At 44.3% G+C, this 18,048-nt stretch overlaps 1 protein-coding gene across 1 annotated transcript in view; it reads left to right on the forward strand.

The window, feature by feature from the left end:
- Positions 1-18,048, forward strand: part of NTMT2 (N-terminal Xaa-Pro-Lys N-methyltransferase 2) — a 623,657-nt gene that overhangs the window by 356,221 nt on the left and 249,388 nt on the right. The window contains exon 3 of the mRNA XM_086936491.1: positions 16,313-16,562. Within this exon, the coding sequence (XP_086792617.1) occupies positions 16,313-16,562 (250 nt within the window). The remainder of the gene's footprint in view (positions 1-16,312; positions 16,563-18,048) is intronic.

An 18,048-nucleotide genomic window follows, 5' to 3' on the forward strand; every position in this document is an offset into this window, starting at 1 on the left:
AGGGCGATTTTGTCTCTGGTTGAGGGGACACAGGCTGACATCTGCCTTTTGCAGGAGACCCACTTGTTATCCCAAGACTGCCATAGATTGCGCTCTGCTAAGTTCCCCACCCAGTTTTTCTCCTCTGCAGCGACCAAGACCGCGGGGGTGGCCATTCTCATAGCGAGCTCCTTTAAGGGGGAGGTACTGTATAAGTATGCTGAGCAGAAGGGGAGGCTTCTTGCATATCGCCTACGCCTGGGGGGCATAGCGTTCACAGTTGGCTCCGTCTATAGCCCAAATGACCACCAGGAACGCTTCTTGGACTCGGTGCTGGTGGACGTCACTGCCTCTCCCGACCGACATGTCATCTTAGGGGGGGACCTTAATATTGTCTTTGATTCCGTATTGGATAGATCGGCGCAGCGGTCTCCGCAGACGGGAGAACTTTCCCAGGCTGCGAAGGCCCGGATTGCGGACATGGACTTACACGATCTTTGGCGTTCCATGCACCCCACGGATAGGGACTACTCCTACTTTTCGCACGCGCACCGAACCTACGCTCGGCTGGACTATCTCCTGGTTAGTGGGCCGATGCGCGCGGCCGCCACGGCGGCGGACATTGGGGTCCTGACCCTGTCTGACCATGCGCCGGTTGCTGGCGCGTTTGCGTGGCCGGTGTCCTACCCCCCTCGGGGGGTGTGGCGCCTTAGGGACACTCTTTTACACAAAAAGACAGTAGTGAAACGTATTGAGGAGGTCATACAGGATTATCAGACACACAATAGTAATACCGACACTTCCCTAGCGACACAGTGGGCAGCATTGAAGGCGGTTCTCCGGGAGGAGTTCATATCCATCTCCTCTGCCGAAAATAAGGAGCGGCAGCGGAAGAGGGATGAACTGACTGTTCAGGTTCGGGAGCTTGAGCAGGTCCACCGCCGTACGGGGGCTCCGAGGGTGTGGAGGCAGCTGAAGGCTGCAAGGAAACTCCTGTCGGCGCTGGATCTGGATAGAGCGGAATACGCAGCCTTGTGCTTGAAACATGCCTACTACACGGGGGGGACAGATGCGGCAGGCTCCTGGCACATCGGCTCCGGGTCGCGCAACAGCGTAGCGTGGTGAAGGAACTTGTGAGTACGGACGGGGTGGTCGTTTCCGGGGACGCAGAGGTGGCGGAAACTTTCCGCAGCTTCTATGAGGCGCTGTACGCTGAGGAGCCCTCCTCGCCGCGAGACACCGAAGACTATTTGGAGTCGGTGGCCCTTCCGGCGCTGGATCCCGCTCAAGCGGAATATCTGGAGCGGGAAATTCACGTTGAGGAGGTGATTTCCGCTATAGCTCGGTTGAAGCATGGGAAGGCCCCGGGCCCGGACGGATACACGTCCCTGTTCTATAAGACTTTTTGCCCAGTTGTGGCCCCTGTCTTAACTCGACTATTTAATTCCTTCTCCGACCCGGGAGCCATTCCACCGGATCTCCTGAGTGCGACGGTCTCGGTGATCCCGAAGCCCGGGAAGGACCGGGCCTTATGCGGCTCGTATAGACCCATTTTGCTCCTAAATGTTGACCTCAAGCTGTATACGGGGATTCTGGCGTCCAGGCTGGCCCTGCACCTCCCCGGTCTGGTGGAGGCGGACCAGGCTGGCTTTGTACCCGGCAGGCAGACGGTTGACAATACCAAGCGGGTGGCGCATGTCCTAGAGAAGGCCTCGCGGATCCCGGGGGAGCGGATGCTGCTGTCAGTTGATGCGGAGAAGGCCTTTGATAGGGTTCATTGGCCGTATCTCGAGCTGGTTCTCAGGAAACTGGGAATTGGTGATAAGTTCCGCGCTATGGTATTCAACTGCTATAAACATTCTTCAGCGTTGGTGCGAGTCAACGGGTGTAGCTCCCGTGGCTTCGCTATCGAACGCGGCACGAGGCAGGGCTGCCCCCTCTCTCCGCTTCTGTTTGCTCTCTACATGGAGCCGTTTGCCCAAAGGATCCGCCACAATCCGGATGCTATTGGGGTCAAGATGGGCCAGTATGTCCACACGGTTAGCCTCTATGCGGACGATGTCCTGCTGACCCTGGACAACCCTAGGAGGTCCTTACCCGCTTGCATCCAAGAGTTGGATGCCTTTGCACGTGTGGCCGGCTTCAAAATGAATATGAGCAAGTCGGTGGCTTTAGATGTGTCTTTGGCTGCGGACACTAGGAGGGACCTTCAGCGACTCTTCCCCATGCAGTGGTCTTCGTCCCTGGTGCCATACCTAGGGATTCTACTGGCGCCTACATTGCCGGAGATGGTGGCGGCCAATTACACCTCTCTCAGTAAGAAGATCAGGGAGGAGCTTGGCCGCTGGAGTAAGGGCCTGCTGTCCTGGCTGGGACGGATCACGGCGGTTAAGATGACGGTGTTGCCCCAGATATTATATCTTTTTCGTGCCCTGCCTCTCCAGCCTCCAGTGGGCTGGATTCGACAAACGCAGGCCGACATCTCCCGCTTTGTCTGGCAAGGCCGCAAGCCGCGGATGAAGAGGGTCCTCTCCACGCTTGCCCCGGAAGCAGGGGGCCTTGGTATCCCGGACCTCCGTAAGTACTTTCAGGCGGCGCAGCTACGATACCTGGTGGATTGGAGCAGATGGGAGTCCGACAAACATTGGCTTTTTCAAGACCAGGCGGTGGCGGGCCGCACCTTACAGGAGGTTCCATTCTTACGCCGCGCTCACCGCCCCCCCAACCTTTACGCTTCTTTCGTTACGCGGGTCCCCTTGAGGGTGTGGGATGCAGTCTGCGAGGTTCGGGGCTTTACCACCTTCCCTTCACCGTTCACACCCATAGTGGGTAATCCGGACTTCTCCCCGGGGATGGAGCCGGGCGCTTTTTCCCCGTTGGAGGACCCCGGGCTGCAGGGCGCTCTTCCAGGTCTACGGGCCGGAAGGCGTGGTTCCCTTTCAGCAGCTTCGTCAGGAATTCGGCCTGACGGAGCTGGATAGATTACGCTACATGCAGGTTCGGCATTGGGCCCTCCAACCCCAGGTGCGAGACACCGCTGCTCGTCAAATTACACCGTATGAGCGGTGGCTGGTGACCCGAACCTACGATGCTAAATTGATTACTGATCTTTACAAGCATCTACAACCCCCGCCGTTCCACTATTATAACCCGGGGAGGGAGCGATGGCACAGGGAATTAGGTAGGACACTCAGCCACAAGGAATGGGACAAGATTGCACGACACTCTGCGTACCATGCTGGCCTTACGGAGACCTTCACTAAGGTGTCCACGTACTGGTACTACACCCCGGAGAGACTGTATGAGATGCATGGGCACACTGACAGGGGGTGCTGGCGAGGTTGCGGGCAGGTGGGTACCCTCTCACACATTCTTTGGGATTGCCCCGTGCTGACCGCCTATTGGAAGGAGGTTTTGGATGAGGTGGATAAGCACTTTGAAATCGAGCTGCCGCGCTTTCCGGCGTATGTCTTGCTGGGCCTCCCTAATGACCTAATGTACCCACTGAAGTCCCGCAGGGGTAGGCAGATCGCCATTGCGCTGGGGTCTGCGGTCCAGAATATCCTTATCCACTGGCGCACCACCACTGTCCCCTCCATTACGGGTTGGTTGCAAAGACTCTGGCACGTGTTGGGAATGGAGAAGCTGTCGCTCACGGTGGCGGGGGAGATAGACCAATTTGAGGAGCTGTGGCAACCCTTCCTTGCGCTGCTAACCACCGAATTCAGGGAGCTCACCTGCCCGAGGTACCTCAGACTTCTAAGGCTGATGCCACCGGTGAACCCGGCGGAATAGGATGAGCGGGGGGCGGGCTTCTGGGGGGGGGGTGCGGTTTTGGGGCGGGTAGTAATTGTAATGGGCCATTGGACGGGGGAGTTGGGGGGAGTTGGGGAGCTGTTTCTTTCTTCTTGGGGGGGGGTTCTGGGAGGGGTTGGGTTGTGCTTTGTTGGGTTGCTATTTGCTTTCTCTGCTTAGACTTGGGGTGTTGGATATGCGCACAGGGGAGACACAGGTTACATTTTATTTTTCCATTTGTCAATGCTTCTCCTCTGGACCAATGAACTGTTCCTCGTCAACGCTCCTGACGTTACGCCTTTTTTCTTTTATTGTACTGTATGTAACCCTAACCTCCTACTCCCTCCCCCGTGTTTTTTGTCTTAATAAAAATGCTTTAAACCTAAATGGTGCATGGGAAAAGGAAAAGGAATAAGACAGGACACTTTGAATACAGCCCAAGTTGAGCTAAGACTGGCAGCAGCAAGGGAAAGTGTGTTTTACCAGGAACGAGGAAAATGAGTATAATTCTCAAATAATGGGTTTGAGTGAATGTCCTTATAGATTTGAGGTCTTAGGTTACATGGATCAGATATTTGCAGGAAATTACCCTTTTATTCCTGGAGTTTATTATGTGTGTGGAAAGAATGCTTCAAGCGTCCTGCAAATTGAGTAGAATTTGCGATTTCACTTTAGTGTTTCTATAAGGTGTACCATGAAACTCATTTAGATACGCAGGAACTTATACTCCCAGGAAGAGCCAAACTTTGTACTGCTTCACAGATAGTAGGAGATATTTTGGGTGCTATGATACCTTCTGTAGGACCAGTTTTGAAGGATCTGAAGATTTGAAAGGTATGCCACATACACTGACAGAACTTTGTTATATATTCAAAGTGAATTAATAACTATTACGTCTACAGTTTAAAAGAAAAACAGCTTGCTTTAGATATCTTGCTCACAAAAGATGGTGGAGTCTGCAGGATGCTAGCAGTTCAACAATGCTGCTTTTACATCCCCAACAAAGGTAAGGCGGTTAAGAAGTATGTGAGAAATATCACTTGGGTGTTGAACGAATCGAACAAATTGAATGAATTGGTACCTGGAAAGCAAGTGGAATTTTTTTTCTGCAATAGGAAGTTGACTTAGTAGCATTGGTAGTGGTCTTCTAGATGCCATATTAAGGCCTTTTATGATTATTGGTGTTTGTGTGATTTGTTTGTTTGCAATGGTGAAGGGATTCAGAATGATGAAGACAAAGGAGACAAAAGAGGAGAGCAAGGGTGCAAAGAAGAAGAGGTAAGGGGAAGAAGTAGAGTTGGAAGATGACCAATGTAAGATTTATGACGAGTTAAGAGCCTTTGAGAAATCCAAGCGTAGGCATTAGTGGACACCAACAAAGTTGGGATGCAAATACGGGGATGATTTGATGCATTATGTGATGGCTATTCCAGCCATCAGAGAGGGGACTGTTGTGTCAAAAACGATATGCTTATAATTCAGACTAATCGTGTGTTAATGTGTGGCTATTAATGTACACTAAAGCTGCAGTTTATATGACCAAAGGATATGAATTATTTTTAAAGTGCATTTACATAAACAAATGCATTTACTTAAACTTATCTTGAGTGAGAGGAGGCCTTAAATGCCTTTTACTGTTAAATAAATCAATGTCTCTTGCAGAATGTTTTCAAGTTGTCCTTCATGTTACAGGTGCAATATAACGTGTGCTTGTTAGAACAGTAGTTCATTGTTTAATTTTAGAAAATGGTAGTGCAGATAGTACTAATTGACAGCTGGTTGTCATTTATACTGTTCGCGGTAATGAGAAGATGCCTCCTGTGCCAGATTGTTCGGACCGATGATGCATCAAAGGTTGTGCAGCTCTTTGTACCCTTGTTCGCCGATGAGAAAGAGGGGAGTTTAACTATGCAGCTATGTTGGGTCTGTTGCCCAGCTGTATTTGATTGTCATTAGTAGATCGGAGTCCACCTTTCATAAGGGCAGAGAGGTTCTTGACCAGCCTTCCACTAAGCACACTCTTTTCACTGCCTCTAGCACTCTACTCCTGCTGATTGCCCCCACCTTCTGCCTACAACGAATTTCACACAGCAACCAGGGAATCCATTCTTTCAAGTCCCGGCTCATCTCAGCAAGCTTCATCACTTTCACCTTCCAACACTTGAAGGTAATGAGGCCTCCAAGTCCTGGGGAGAACAGCATTCCAGATGTTAGGGCCAAATCAAAAAGAAGTGTTCCAAATAGGGACATACACTATTTGCGAGCTTACTAATTATTCTTTTTTCGCAAATAACCTTATAATACATGGGATTCTGTAATTCCTGTATCAATGCATATCTCACATTTTTCTAATAATTGGGGAGTAGAAAACTCACTCAGTCACCCGTGTTAACTGGACTATTACAGGTTATTACAGTAGAGTTCAGGTCAGGTCACTGAGCTAATTGGAATAGCTATTTCAAGCAACAAAAACTGAAAATTGCTTTTCTTTCTTCCGCTCTATTTCAATAGCTTATAATGAATGACAAGCAGAGAGAATGCTTACATGTTGCCCTCCTTAAAGAGTTAGCAGAACGGCGACTGTCCACATTTTTCTACACATTCTGAGCTACTGCAGCATTAATTATTTTTTTTAAACTGACTTGAGTTGAACTGTTTCTAATATCTGTTTGTAACAAATTTCTAACATGTTTTTTATGTGTTTCAATTCAATTGATCTTTATTTCGGCACTACATGGCCATAAAAGATTTACACAGCAAACACATTTCATTTATGAAATACATGTCAAACCCCATTTTTAAAACAACTGACAAGTATGGCTAGTAAAATCAATACAGTTTTTTTTAAAAAAAGACAAGTATAAAACGTAGTAGCATACCTAGCTAGTGGAACATTTGAACAAGGAGCTGAAAAAATTACCATAAAAATACACACAATCAAACCACTAAACAAATAAAACCAAGTGAACAAGTGGTATACAACTTTATCCTTATAGCTTTAGGCCTTTTTTCCTGCGCAAAAAGTGGGTAGAAAGCAAAAATCTGCTGACACTAAATACTATTGTTCGGGTTGTATCAGATTTGATCATTCTTAGTGCCATCTTGCATGACCTTATTCCCAAAAGATTGCATAAAGGTTTGATCCACTTTCTTCTGGCCGACACATAGACTGGGCAGAAGAAAAGGATGTGCTGGTCATCCTCCTTGAGATTACCCGCGCACATAGTACATATTTCGCTGGTCGTTGGATCATCAACAACATTGCCCCTTCTAGACCAGCGTGTTAGGGTTGAGTTGGTCAAAAGGCTACCATATCTTAGTTTCATAAAAAGGGTTTTCCGGATTCTCCCAAAATTGAGATAAACCTATCTTGGTTAACCACAATCTAACATGTTTTAGCCAAACATTGGAATTCGATACATCCATACCCATTACCTCTTTTATCCCATTCCTATAGTCAAGCAATTCTGGTGTTTGCCAAAGTCTCACCCAGAACATTAGTGGCCGAACAATAGTGTGATGGTCGGTTCTTTTGACGTTTAGGTCCAACTGTAGTGGTACTAAAGGAGTGCCTTTTGGGGCCCTTACAAGGCTTCTCATGAATTTGTTCTCCAAAATTGTAAAAGCATCCTTTGACATTGGCCCCCAAATCTGAGCACCATTAAGAGCTGCCGATTGAACTTTGAATTTAAATAGCTCTAATGCTGGTGACACAGCTTTGCTAATGCTTGCACCCTGCTTCCTTAGGATGGGTATAGTGTTCTGTGTAAATATTAGCTTACTTTTCTCAATTTGGGGCCTCCACGTGAAATTAGAGTCAAGGGTAACCCCCAAGTAGGAAAAGTTTTGGACCGATTCCAATTTTTGTCCGTTTAATGTTAGGTAACCTTTTTGTGGTTTGATAGGGTTTAGGGCCATACATTTAGTTTTTTTGGAATTAATTTCCAAACCTTTCCTGTTACAATAGTCACTAAATGAATGAAGTGGTGCCAGTAGGCCTTTCTTAGTTTGAGAAATTAAGATGGTATCGACCGCGAATAATAACGCGGGTACCCTTTCCCCATTTAATTTTGGGGAGTCATTTTTACAACCCTCTAAGTGTGCAGGAATATCGTTCACAAAAAGGGAAAATAAAGTGGGGGCCGGGACGCAGCCTTGGCGAACACCACACTCAATAGGTATATTCTGGGTTAATTCAATTCCCCATTTGGGCCCCATCTCACTTTGGCAAAATTCTTGGCATGCAGCCCAATTATCTGAACCAACAGGCAGCTGGGTAACCCTGCCATATGGAGGGACCTCCATAAAAGATCTTGTGGCACTAGATCGAAAGCTGCTCTAAGATCTACGAAAGCAAAGTATAAATGTCCCTTTTTAATGTGAACATATTTCCAATAAAGGCAACAAAATCTAAAAACTTGGTCAATGGTGCTCACTTTGTTCCTAAACCCAGCTTGAAACTTAGTGAGGACCGAGTTATCTTCCAACCACAACTTTACACGAATTAAAATATGCCTTGAATAAATTTTCTGGAGAATATCCATTAGGCTAATTGGTCGGTAATTTGAGGGTTCCGACCGATCACCCTTTTTAAAAATTAAAACAATCTCAGCTCCCCGCCAACTTTCTGGAAAATCTACACTACAAGACAGCATATTGCACAAATAATTTATATAAGGTGCCCATACCTTTAGATCATGCTTGTAGAGGTCCCCAGGAATTTTATCTAAGCCAGGTGCTTTACCATTTTTCACTGCATTAATGGCTGCTTCAGTTTCCTCTATTGTAAATTCCAGGTTAGCATTGGAAGGTTTGAACCATGGAGCCTCCTCACTAGTAACGTTAGTGGCTTCATCATATTTTTTATATAAGGTAGTAAAGTGATTAACCCACGTGAGTTCGTCAAGGTAAACATCTTTGACAACTCTCCCTTCGTGGTTCCCATTGGCAACTAACCTCCAGAAGCCTATATTGTCCTTAGCCTTTGCAGCTACCAGCATATCCGCCCAATTATCTTCCTCCCAAGCTTTCCTTGAAACAGCCTGCACCTGTTTATAAACTTTTCTTGCCAACCTAACATCGTCCGGAGATTTAGTTTTAATCGCCAACAAGAGGCTTTCCTTGCACTGCCTGCATGTCTTGCCATACCATGGCTTGCTATGAGACAGATTTTGCAATTTCGGATGGTTCTTTTTTGGCATTTTTGTGACTAGGAGTTTCAGGGTTTTAAAAAGCTCATTGTGAAGTGCAATGAAGCGTCCAGGATTATCAGCCTCAGGTGGGGAATCTATGAAGGCCGAGAATGAACTTGCGAATTGTCGATACATTTCTACAAGGATATCGCCATGCTCCAGTATATGAGACCACTTTAGGGCTTGTCTGTTGTTGCTAACGAAAATCTCGTCACGTAAACCGCTATGTGCAGCAGTTATCTTTGCACTCCCAGCCCCCTTGACCTAGCATGCTTCTAGCTGTAAGTCCAAGGTACGATGATCGCTCTCCATCCTGTCCTTCACCTCTAAGTCGATCATGTGCTGCCAGATAGTCAAAGAAACTATTACAAAATCTAAATTGCTTTTGCAATTGTTCCTGAGGAATGTTGGTTTTTTGGACGTATCCGACGGGAGACGTCCGTTACAAGCCCTAAGACCATGTTCCGCGGACAACTTCACTAATTGAACTGCCAGAACTGAACAATGTACAGGATCATTATTGTCCAACAAGGGAATGTTATTTGCCTGGTCTTCTTCATCAAAAACATCGCTCAGCCCTAGGATTGGTTCATAGTTGCAATTTAAGTCGCCAGCTATAATAACAGCTTCTTTGTCAACTATTCTACTTAAGGAGTCGAGTTTTGCCAAAGTTAATGATTCCTTGGATACTGAAGCGGGTCTATTATAGACATTAATTAAATAGAGTATTTTCCCTTCTCTACTTGTAATTTTTAATGCCAGTATGTCCAACAAGCTTGTGTCTATAACTTCTACCTGGATCCTCAAAGTTACTTTGACCCAGGTGATTAAACCGCCTGATGGCCTTCCCCTTACAGAGGGGATGGCACCAATTCCAAAAGACGTATAGCCTACCCTATGAGGCGTATTGAGTGCCCATGATTCTTGAAGAAGGCAAAAATCACAGGAATCAATGTACTTTGCCCAATCGGGATCCCTCAGGTTCTTTATTACACCAGCTATATTCCATGATATGAATTTCAGGATCTTATCATTACTGCTACTCGTGGGTGGTAGCTCCAAGATTGGGGACCTGATATTTAAAGTGATAGCTCCCATAGATAACTCTCCCATAGAGTTCTGTCCTTCCAGGGGTTCAGTTCGCTCTCCCTGTATGGTGACACTATTTATATACCCTGGTTTATGTGTTGATGGGTCCTGTGGTCCGTCCCAATGGGCACAAGCTGCCACAGCTACTCCTTCGCTGCTAGTAATACTAAGGACTTCTGTAAGTCCTTTCCTATGGTCGTGATTGAGCATAGGACGCAACATACATGGTCTGTCTTTGGTGCTAGTTGTACAACCCACAATTGGCTTCAGTCAATTTACTGCTTCTAAGCAGCTAAATCTGTTAAAAGTTGGTGCCCCTACCCATTGGTTTGGATTGCCCATGACCCTATCACGGATCCCACTCCGAGCATTATAATTGACCCTAGTCCAACTTCCGCCACCTTCAGGACGCGTCCTGGGTGGGTAAAAAAACAAAAGTGGTCTGGTTTCAATTGTGGAGTTCCCTCCTTGAGAGTTCCATGAACATATATGATGCACAGTTCTTGGGTCTTCAAAGTTAACTACCACACAATCACCAGTGGTTGATTTTCTTGAGGGGCCTATCCAAGGGACCCTTCGAACCATTAGGATTTTACTCTTTATGTGAGTAGGCAAGGGCCTATTTTCATTTAGCCAATAAGATAATTTATTTTTGAGTGTCCAAAAGGATTCTTCGTATTAGTTGCCTAGCTCAGGGACCCCTGTCAGGACAATTACATAGGGACTAACATCTGGTGGTAGATTGATATAACCTCCCCTCGGTTTTCTCTCTATTTGATACCCTTTCTGATCCTGCTGGTTGGACTTAATAACATTAGTGCCCTCTACTGTTTTTTTTAACTGTTGCAACAAAACTTACTGAGTTCACCATAGTTGCATTTTTATTGTTCTCACTCATTCCCTGGGTCAAAGGCTGGGGTGTGTTCGTATCTAGTGCTGGTGCTAATAAGGCAGCACCCCCGGTTAGTTTAGATGGTAATCCAACTATACTGAGACTTGCCAGTGTTATAACACTTTTTTCAACCTCTAGTAACTGGTTTTCTATACGTGTCAATCTGGTTTCCAGTGGGGTTAGAAGTTTTTAAAACATTTCCCCCATGTTCTTTAGCAGGATTGCAGTCCCCTCATCAGCCGTCCCTGCTCTATTATCTCCCATCTCGTCTCTAAGTAAAGAATCCTGTGATTCCTCTGGTATATCTAGATTAACAACGATTTGAGCATCATCCTCATCCTGCCCAATCTGTACTGCCTGTGGAACAAACCCTATTTTCTCCCCCTCTTTGTTCGCTATGTCCCTATTCCCCTGTGCTTTTGTAACTTTTACTTTTTTCTAGCGTGAGCAGGAGCAGTCGGGCGTTTCCGTTTCGATATGGCACCCTCCCGCCTCCCACGTAGTTGTCTTGTGTTAGCCTCGTCTTCCTCGACCTCCAACTCTATTGTTTCGTTTGTAATATTGTCCACTGCAACTGGCCCTAAAAGGACTATGGGATCATTAAGCAAATGCGTTGACACTTGTGTAAGGGTAGGTACCTGAGGATGTGAGCTAGGAGTGTGGTGCACGTCTGCTTGTGACACAATAAGAGTAGAACATTCAATGTGTTCTGGGGTTCTAGCAGATGCTATGTGACTCAAGGACGATTTTTTGGCCATCACAGGGTCCTGTGACATTCTTCTGGCCACTGCTAGATCCAGTGACACTCTTTGCTCCATTAAACGTATACCCTGATCTATTACCGAGTTAGCTCTGGTAATAAAGTTGTCAAGGGTACCTGTTAGCTGTCCCCCCCCTTTGCAGCCTTGCTCCTACTTTCACGAGTGGCCATCCTGAAAAACGCGTAATCTATAATAGTACACAGGCACTCGTAATCAATAGTTTAGTATAGAGTACATACAGTTTTTAGTCCCAAGAGAATTTAAACACAAGTGGCGTGGCCCGGTCCGGTCTAGTTCGGTCTGGAACGGGCTAGAACGGGCCCGCCCTTGGCCCGGGCTTCGTCCGGCGCACGCCCGCTCGCGTCCCGCGTACGCGGGTAAGTCAGAGACTAAATAGGAGGAGGTGAAGGTGGAGGCGGGAAGAGGACCAGCTGCGGCAGATCCAAGCTGCACTGCACGCTGGTCCTCGCAGTCCCGCTGGCCGTCTGTTGGTCGGTCTCAAGGCGAGGTTCGGCACTGCCTCAGGTGTAGCAGGTAGAAACAGCACTCCCTCGTTGATGACTGCACGAGCGGCGCCCGCGAAGCGGGGGCCGCAAGAAGTGGAATTAATTACAATAGGAATGCTCCGCGGATAAGGGTCCAGAGATTCACAAACACTCCCTCACCGCACAAAGCAAAATGCACCACAATGTGTTTCATTTTGCACTAGAAGTTTTATTTGTATTCTTCATGTTTGCAAACATGCTTGCTTTTCCATATCTTTCAAACCTGGCTCTTTTCCAATTAACATGATTTCCACACTACTCCGGCAACCTTATTTAACCCACCTGTCCACAGTGCAAGACGCCCCTGGGCATTTGTGCGCTTTACAAATGCACTAATCAAATGAAATGAAATCATATAAAAAAGAGCTATGCAGCAAAGTTTTTAGTGGTTTGTGGGAAAGGTGATGGTGTGACTATGTATTAAATGGATAAAGTACCCTATGTCGAACACAATAGGTATATTCCAAAACACCTCGGAGTTCCATAACCTTACAAAGGAACTCTACCTTAATTTATAATTGGTGGTTAGTGATGCGCTCAGTCGCAGATTATAAAGAAAGACGTCAGAACTCGGCTATTGTAAGTTCTGATGTCACAATGCCTGCTTCCAGAGCAGCAGCCAAGATGAAAGACATTTCAGGTAACGGAGCATAAATGAAGCAGCTGTTGAAAGGAATGTAAACAGAACGTGGCTTTGCATTCTTCTGCTCTATTTTTCTAGCTTATAACGACAGGCAGGGAGAACATGTTTATTTTTTGCACTTCTTAGATAGTTAGAGAAAAGCTCGACTCTCTATGCATGTTTCTATACATTCCGAGGTACTTCAGCTTTTATTTTTTTAAATTGACTTACATTGAACTGTTTCTAATATCTGAGACATTTAAAATGTTTTCAATGTGTTTAATTTGGCATTTGAGGTTTTATTTGTATTCTTTATGTTTAAAAAAACATGCTCACTCTATAATATGATTCAGCTATGCAGCAAGGTTTTAAGTGGTTTGTGAGAAAGGTGATGGTGTAGCCACGTAATATAAGTGATAAAGTACCCATTGGCGTACAAGATAAGGATATTGCAAGTCCCAAAGGAGTTCTATAACTTATAAATGAACTCGGCCTTTGGGCTTGTTCCTCCATATGGTTATGGAACTCCTTTGTGACTTGCAATATCCTTATAATGTATGGCAGGGTACTTTATCCAGAATATAGAAAATGGTATTCTATAATTCTTGTATAAATGCACATCTCTAATTTCTTTGTAATCATTGACTAGTGATGCACTCAGCCGGTGATTATAAAGAAGAGATGTAAGAACTTGACTATTATAAGTTATTACAGTCAAGTTCTGCCATCACAGTATCTGCTGCCGGAGCCAGCAGCTGAGCTGTAAGACAGGTTAGGTCACAGAGCATAATTGAAGCAGCTGTTTAAAGCAACAAAAACAAAAGTTTGCTTTTCTTTCTTCCGCTCTATTTTAATGGCTATAATAGCAAGCAAAAAGAGTATGTTTATTTTTGCAATCCTTTATTAGAGAAAAGCTATTCTTTCTGAACGTTTCTACACATTTCGAGCAACTGCTGATTTAAAAAAAAAATGACTTGTATTGAATTGTGTCTAATATCTGTCTGCAACAAATATTTAACAGGTTTTTGATGTGTTTAATTTTGAAATAGAGGTTTTATTTTTTATTATTTATGTTTGCAAACATGCTTTATATAAAAGAGCTAGGCACCAAGGTTTTAAGTAATTTGTGGTAAAGGTATTTGGCGTGGCCATGCATTATATGGGATAAAGTAACCCCTGGCATACATGATAAGGATACAAGTCACCTTGGTGCTCTATAACCTTAAAAAAAGTAACTCTGCCTCCGGCCTCGTTCCTCTATTTGGTTATGGAACTCCTTGATGGCTTGCAATATCCATGTAAATTACTGTTGTGTAGTTCCTACTAATCCATTGGATCTGCGCATAGTTTGGACAACATTAACTAGGGACTTGGTGCCAAGACTGATTCCGGACAATCCCGCACGATATGTTGGCCCATAAACCAGCTAGCTCACAATGCCACCATAAACCAGTCTAACCTACCAAATGGTTTTCTGGCAACCAGTGAACATGACAACCCTTACCCCTCAGGGATCGTGGAAATAGTACAAAACCTTTTGCTTAGTCACTCGTGCTCACTTATTCTCAGAGAAATATACAGAGAATACACAGTGGGACATTTTCAATAATATTTATTGAACCAAAGTTATTCTTGCATAAAATATATGTGCTGTGATGATTAGTAGAGAGGATCAGATAAACTTGATTAGAAGCACCTAAAGTGTAAATAGTAGATATAGTTCTACCTTGGTACTGAAACAATGCATAAATGCAGGCATATAAAACAAGGCAGTAATCTTGGCTAATCCTACTATGTGAACTCTACTTTAAGTGTGAAGGTGTAGAGTCAAGAATTCCCCTAAGGGACGATCCAAGCCCTTTACCTGTCAGGATGCTCATCTTTTATAACAGAAAGTATCCTTGCGATGTGTGAAGGTTTGTGATGTTATCGATATATGGATGAAGATAGTGATGACATTTTTACGTAGTGCGAAGGGAGACCTTATAAATGATGTTCAGGGTGTGTGACAATGTTGTGCGAAGCTAGATGCGAAAGCAAGTTTAGTTTCAGAGAAACTAATCCAACATTGTTGTGCATGCAAATATGTGTAAAAGGTCACAGCTAAAAACTGTATTTGTGAGGTCAATTTAAGAAATAAGCTGCCTGACTACATGGGCCTAACCCAGTAATATAACACCCACTCCTCATACTCAGGGTTGATATCTAGAAAGCTGTCTAAAAAAGCCAACATACCAGCTGCAGTAGCTGTAGGTAAGAGCGGTGGGGTGGTGGGTCTGGCTGAGGGGTTATTTTGAGGGATGATCACAAGGGAAAATTAAAAATATAATACATTTTACCTCGTGGTCGTCTCTCGAAATACCCCCCACCGCTCTTACCTGCGGCAGCCTCTGCTGCAAAAGGCAATTCAATAGTGTTAAAACTGCTCTTATAATCATCTAAAAGAGGGCTTCTCATTAAAATATATATTGAAAAGTCTTTAAGTCATTCTATCATTTAATATCTCAAGAACTTAGAAATCCATGGTGCCTAGAAAAAGAAAAAGCTGTTTTGGTTCATATTCTTATTTAAAAGAGGCTAACTTGTTCCCACACAGAAAAGTCCAATTGTTTATGCGTTCCGAGTGGTAGACCCAGCATTGCTGTTGCCCACATCAGCAGACGTTCCCAGAGGTGAACCTCGTAGCATATTTATGGAGCAAAGGTGGTTCCATCCGGCTCCCACAGCACCGCTGATGGAGGGGTCGTATCCCACAAGTTTTCTGCAGTGCCGGTGTTCCCATCACTTTGCTGAGTTGTGATAATATTGTGAGAAGCTAGATGTGAAAACAAGTTAGTTTCAGAGAAACTAATCCAACATTGCAGTGCGTGCGAATATTTGCAAAAGATCCCAGCTGAAACTGTTATGTGTGAGTACAATGTAAGAAATAAGCTACTTCGACACATGGGCCTAACTCGAGAATATAATAGTACGTAAAGTGTTACTTTATCCCTTATATAGTTGTCCAAGTTAATGCAGTCCAGCATTATTTGCTAATAGGTTTTGCGCAGTTGTAGAAATTAGGGTACAAACTAAGCTCGATACAACTAAATCCTTACCATCCCTTATTTAGCTACTGCATGTAACTACTTCCAAATTCATCTACATTTAGGTCAGTATGTGCTGATTTAATCTATAACAAAGCGATCTTAATCTCCTTTCTCAACCTCAAGAGGGTGATTATCTTCATGACATTCATCACTATTGCTCCCTAGCTGGAAAATGTCTTCGGCTCCCAAATTCTCTAAAACATGTGCATTTCGAACATATTTGGGAGAGTATCATCTATTTTATGATCTGTGGTAGATGTGCCAATGAGTTAAGTTTGCCAAAGAGATCCTGTATTTATTTTGAGTTTAACAAGCATCTTCTGCCTTTTTTAATAATTTGTTGGACAGGGCCCAGGAAAGGCTTGCACTGGATATGCTCTGGACTGTGGATCAGGGATTGGAAGGGTTAGCAAGAATGTTCTCTTGCCAATATTCGACAATATTGAACTAGTGGACATGATGGAGCCCTTTCTTGAAGAGGCCCAAAACTACCTTGAAGAGGGATTGGATAAAGTTGAAGCTCTCTATTGCTATAACCTGCAAGAATTTACTCCGGTTATGAAAAAGTATGATGTCATCTGGATTCAATGGGTTTCAGGTCAGTGCTGAATTGGTATCTTGCATGTAACATAGCAGTTTCATAAATTCACCACATGTACATTTATGCAGCCATTATATTTCCTCGTTTTATTAGATGTATTTCTTTTGGTAAATAGAAATGCTAAGAAAATGTTTGTGTATTTTCTTCTTCTGTAATCAGTTTAACAATTTTAAACGTAGAGCAGTATTTTATTGTTTTTTTCAGCATGTCATTGCCGTTTCTGATTAACAAAATGTGGCATGTTTAAATCTGTCTAATCCTGACTACGAAGGGGGGGTGTTCTTTCCAAACTTCTATGAAAACTCTTCTCTGCACTGGATAGTAAACAAATCCAAAGACTAGCTTGAGTCTTAGGCATAGCCAGTAAGGTTACCATGTTTGAACATATCTATTGGAATGTCCATATTTCAGAAAAAGAAGGCTAGGGGTATTAAACGATTTGTACCATAAGTTTAGTTTTTGGACTAATTATCATTGTAGAATAATAGATATTAAGAGCATGATTATGAGTTTGGTGGTCCAACAGACCGCTGAACCTGTGGTGGTGGACTCTGGACCGCCAGACTGGTGGTCCGTCAACCGTATTACGAATATGGCAGTGGAACTGCCACAGGATGGCAGCAACTTCTGGGGATCATGGATTTCGTATTGGTGGCGTGGCAGTCAGAGACCCAAATATGCTTGGTGGGGCGGTGTGGCACCCACAAGCATATTAGGAGTTTCCTGACTGCCTCCCTTTCAATGGCGGTGAGCTCACCATTAAAAGTGTGGGGGTTAGTAAACTTATGGGGCCCTATAGGACCATGGATTGGGGCGCTGGCGTGGTGACCCGTTCCAAGACTGCCAAACTCGTAATCAGGCTCTTAGTATCCCATACTTCTTTTGCCTAAGGTTGCATTTATTTCTTCAAAAAGGTTTTTCTTTATTTATAATAGAAAGGCAAAACAACATTCAGCATTGGAACGCACGTCAAATATAATTCCGGAATTCATTCCATTATATTGTAGCATTGCACAGTAGCGGTAACGTCTAAACTGTTTGGTACAATTAAATAAGGGATGTAACATAACATGTGAGAGAAGGTTGGTGATATAGAATAGCAAATGTGCTGATGTTGCTAAGAGGGATAGAAGAGAGAAAGAAGAGGGCGAGAAGAAAAAAAGGAGAGAGAAGAATTGAAGAAAGAATTAGGAAGAGAGACAAGGAATATAGAAAGGAGAAGACAGAGGAGAAGAACAATCAAGGGATAGGGGATAAAAAGTCAGGAATGAAGGAAGGAAAGAGGCTAGGGGGCCCAACTCTACAGAAGCTGTATGCACTCAGGTGTGTAACTGTTCAGTTCTCAATATGGGAGTAAGTAAGTAAGTAAAAAATTTGATTGCACAATTATTTAAAATCATTGCAATATGCACATACAGAAAATGACCTTTTAAGTAAAAAAGATGTATTCAAGTCTGTTAAAAAAGACAATAACATTGATGGG

The sequence above is a fragment of the Lissotriton vulgaris genome, chromosome 1_1 (assembly GCF_964263255.1).
Source record: "Lissotriton vulgaris chromosome 1_1, aLisVul1.2, whole genome shotgun sequence".
NCBI classification, from domain to species: Eukaryota; Metazoa; Chordata; class Amphibia; order Caudata; family Salamandridae; genus Lissotriton; species Lissotriton vulgaris.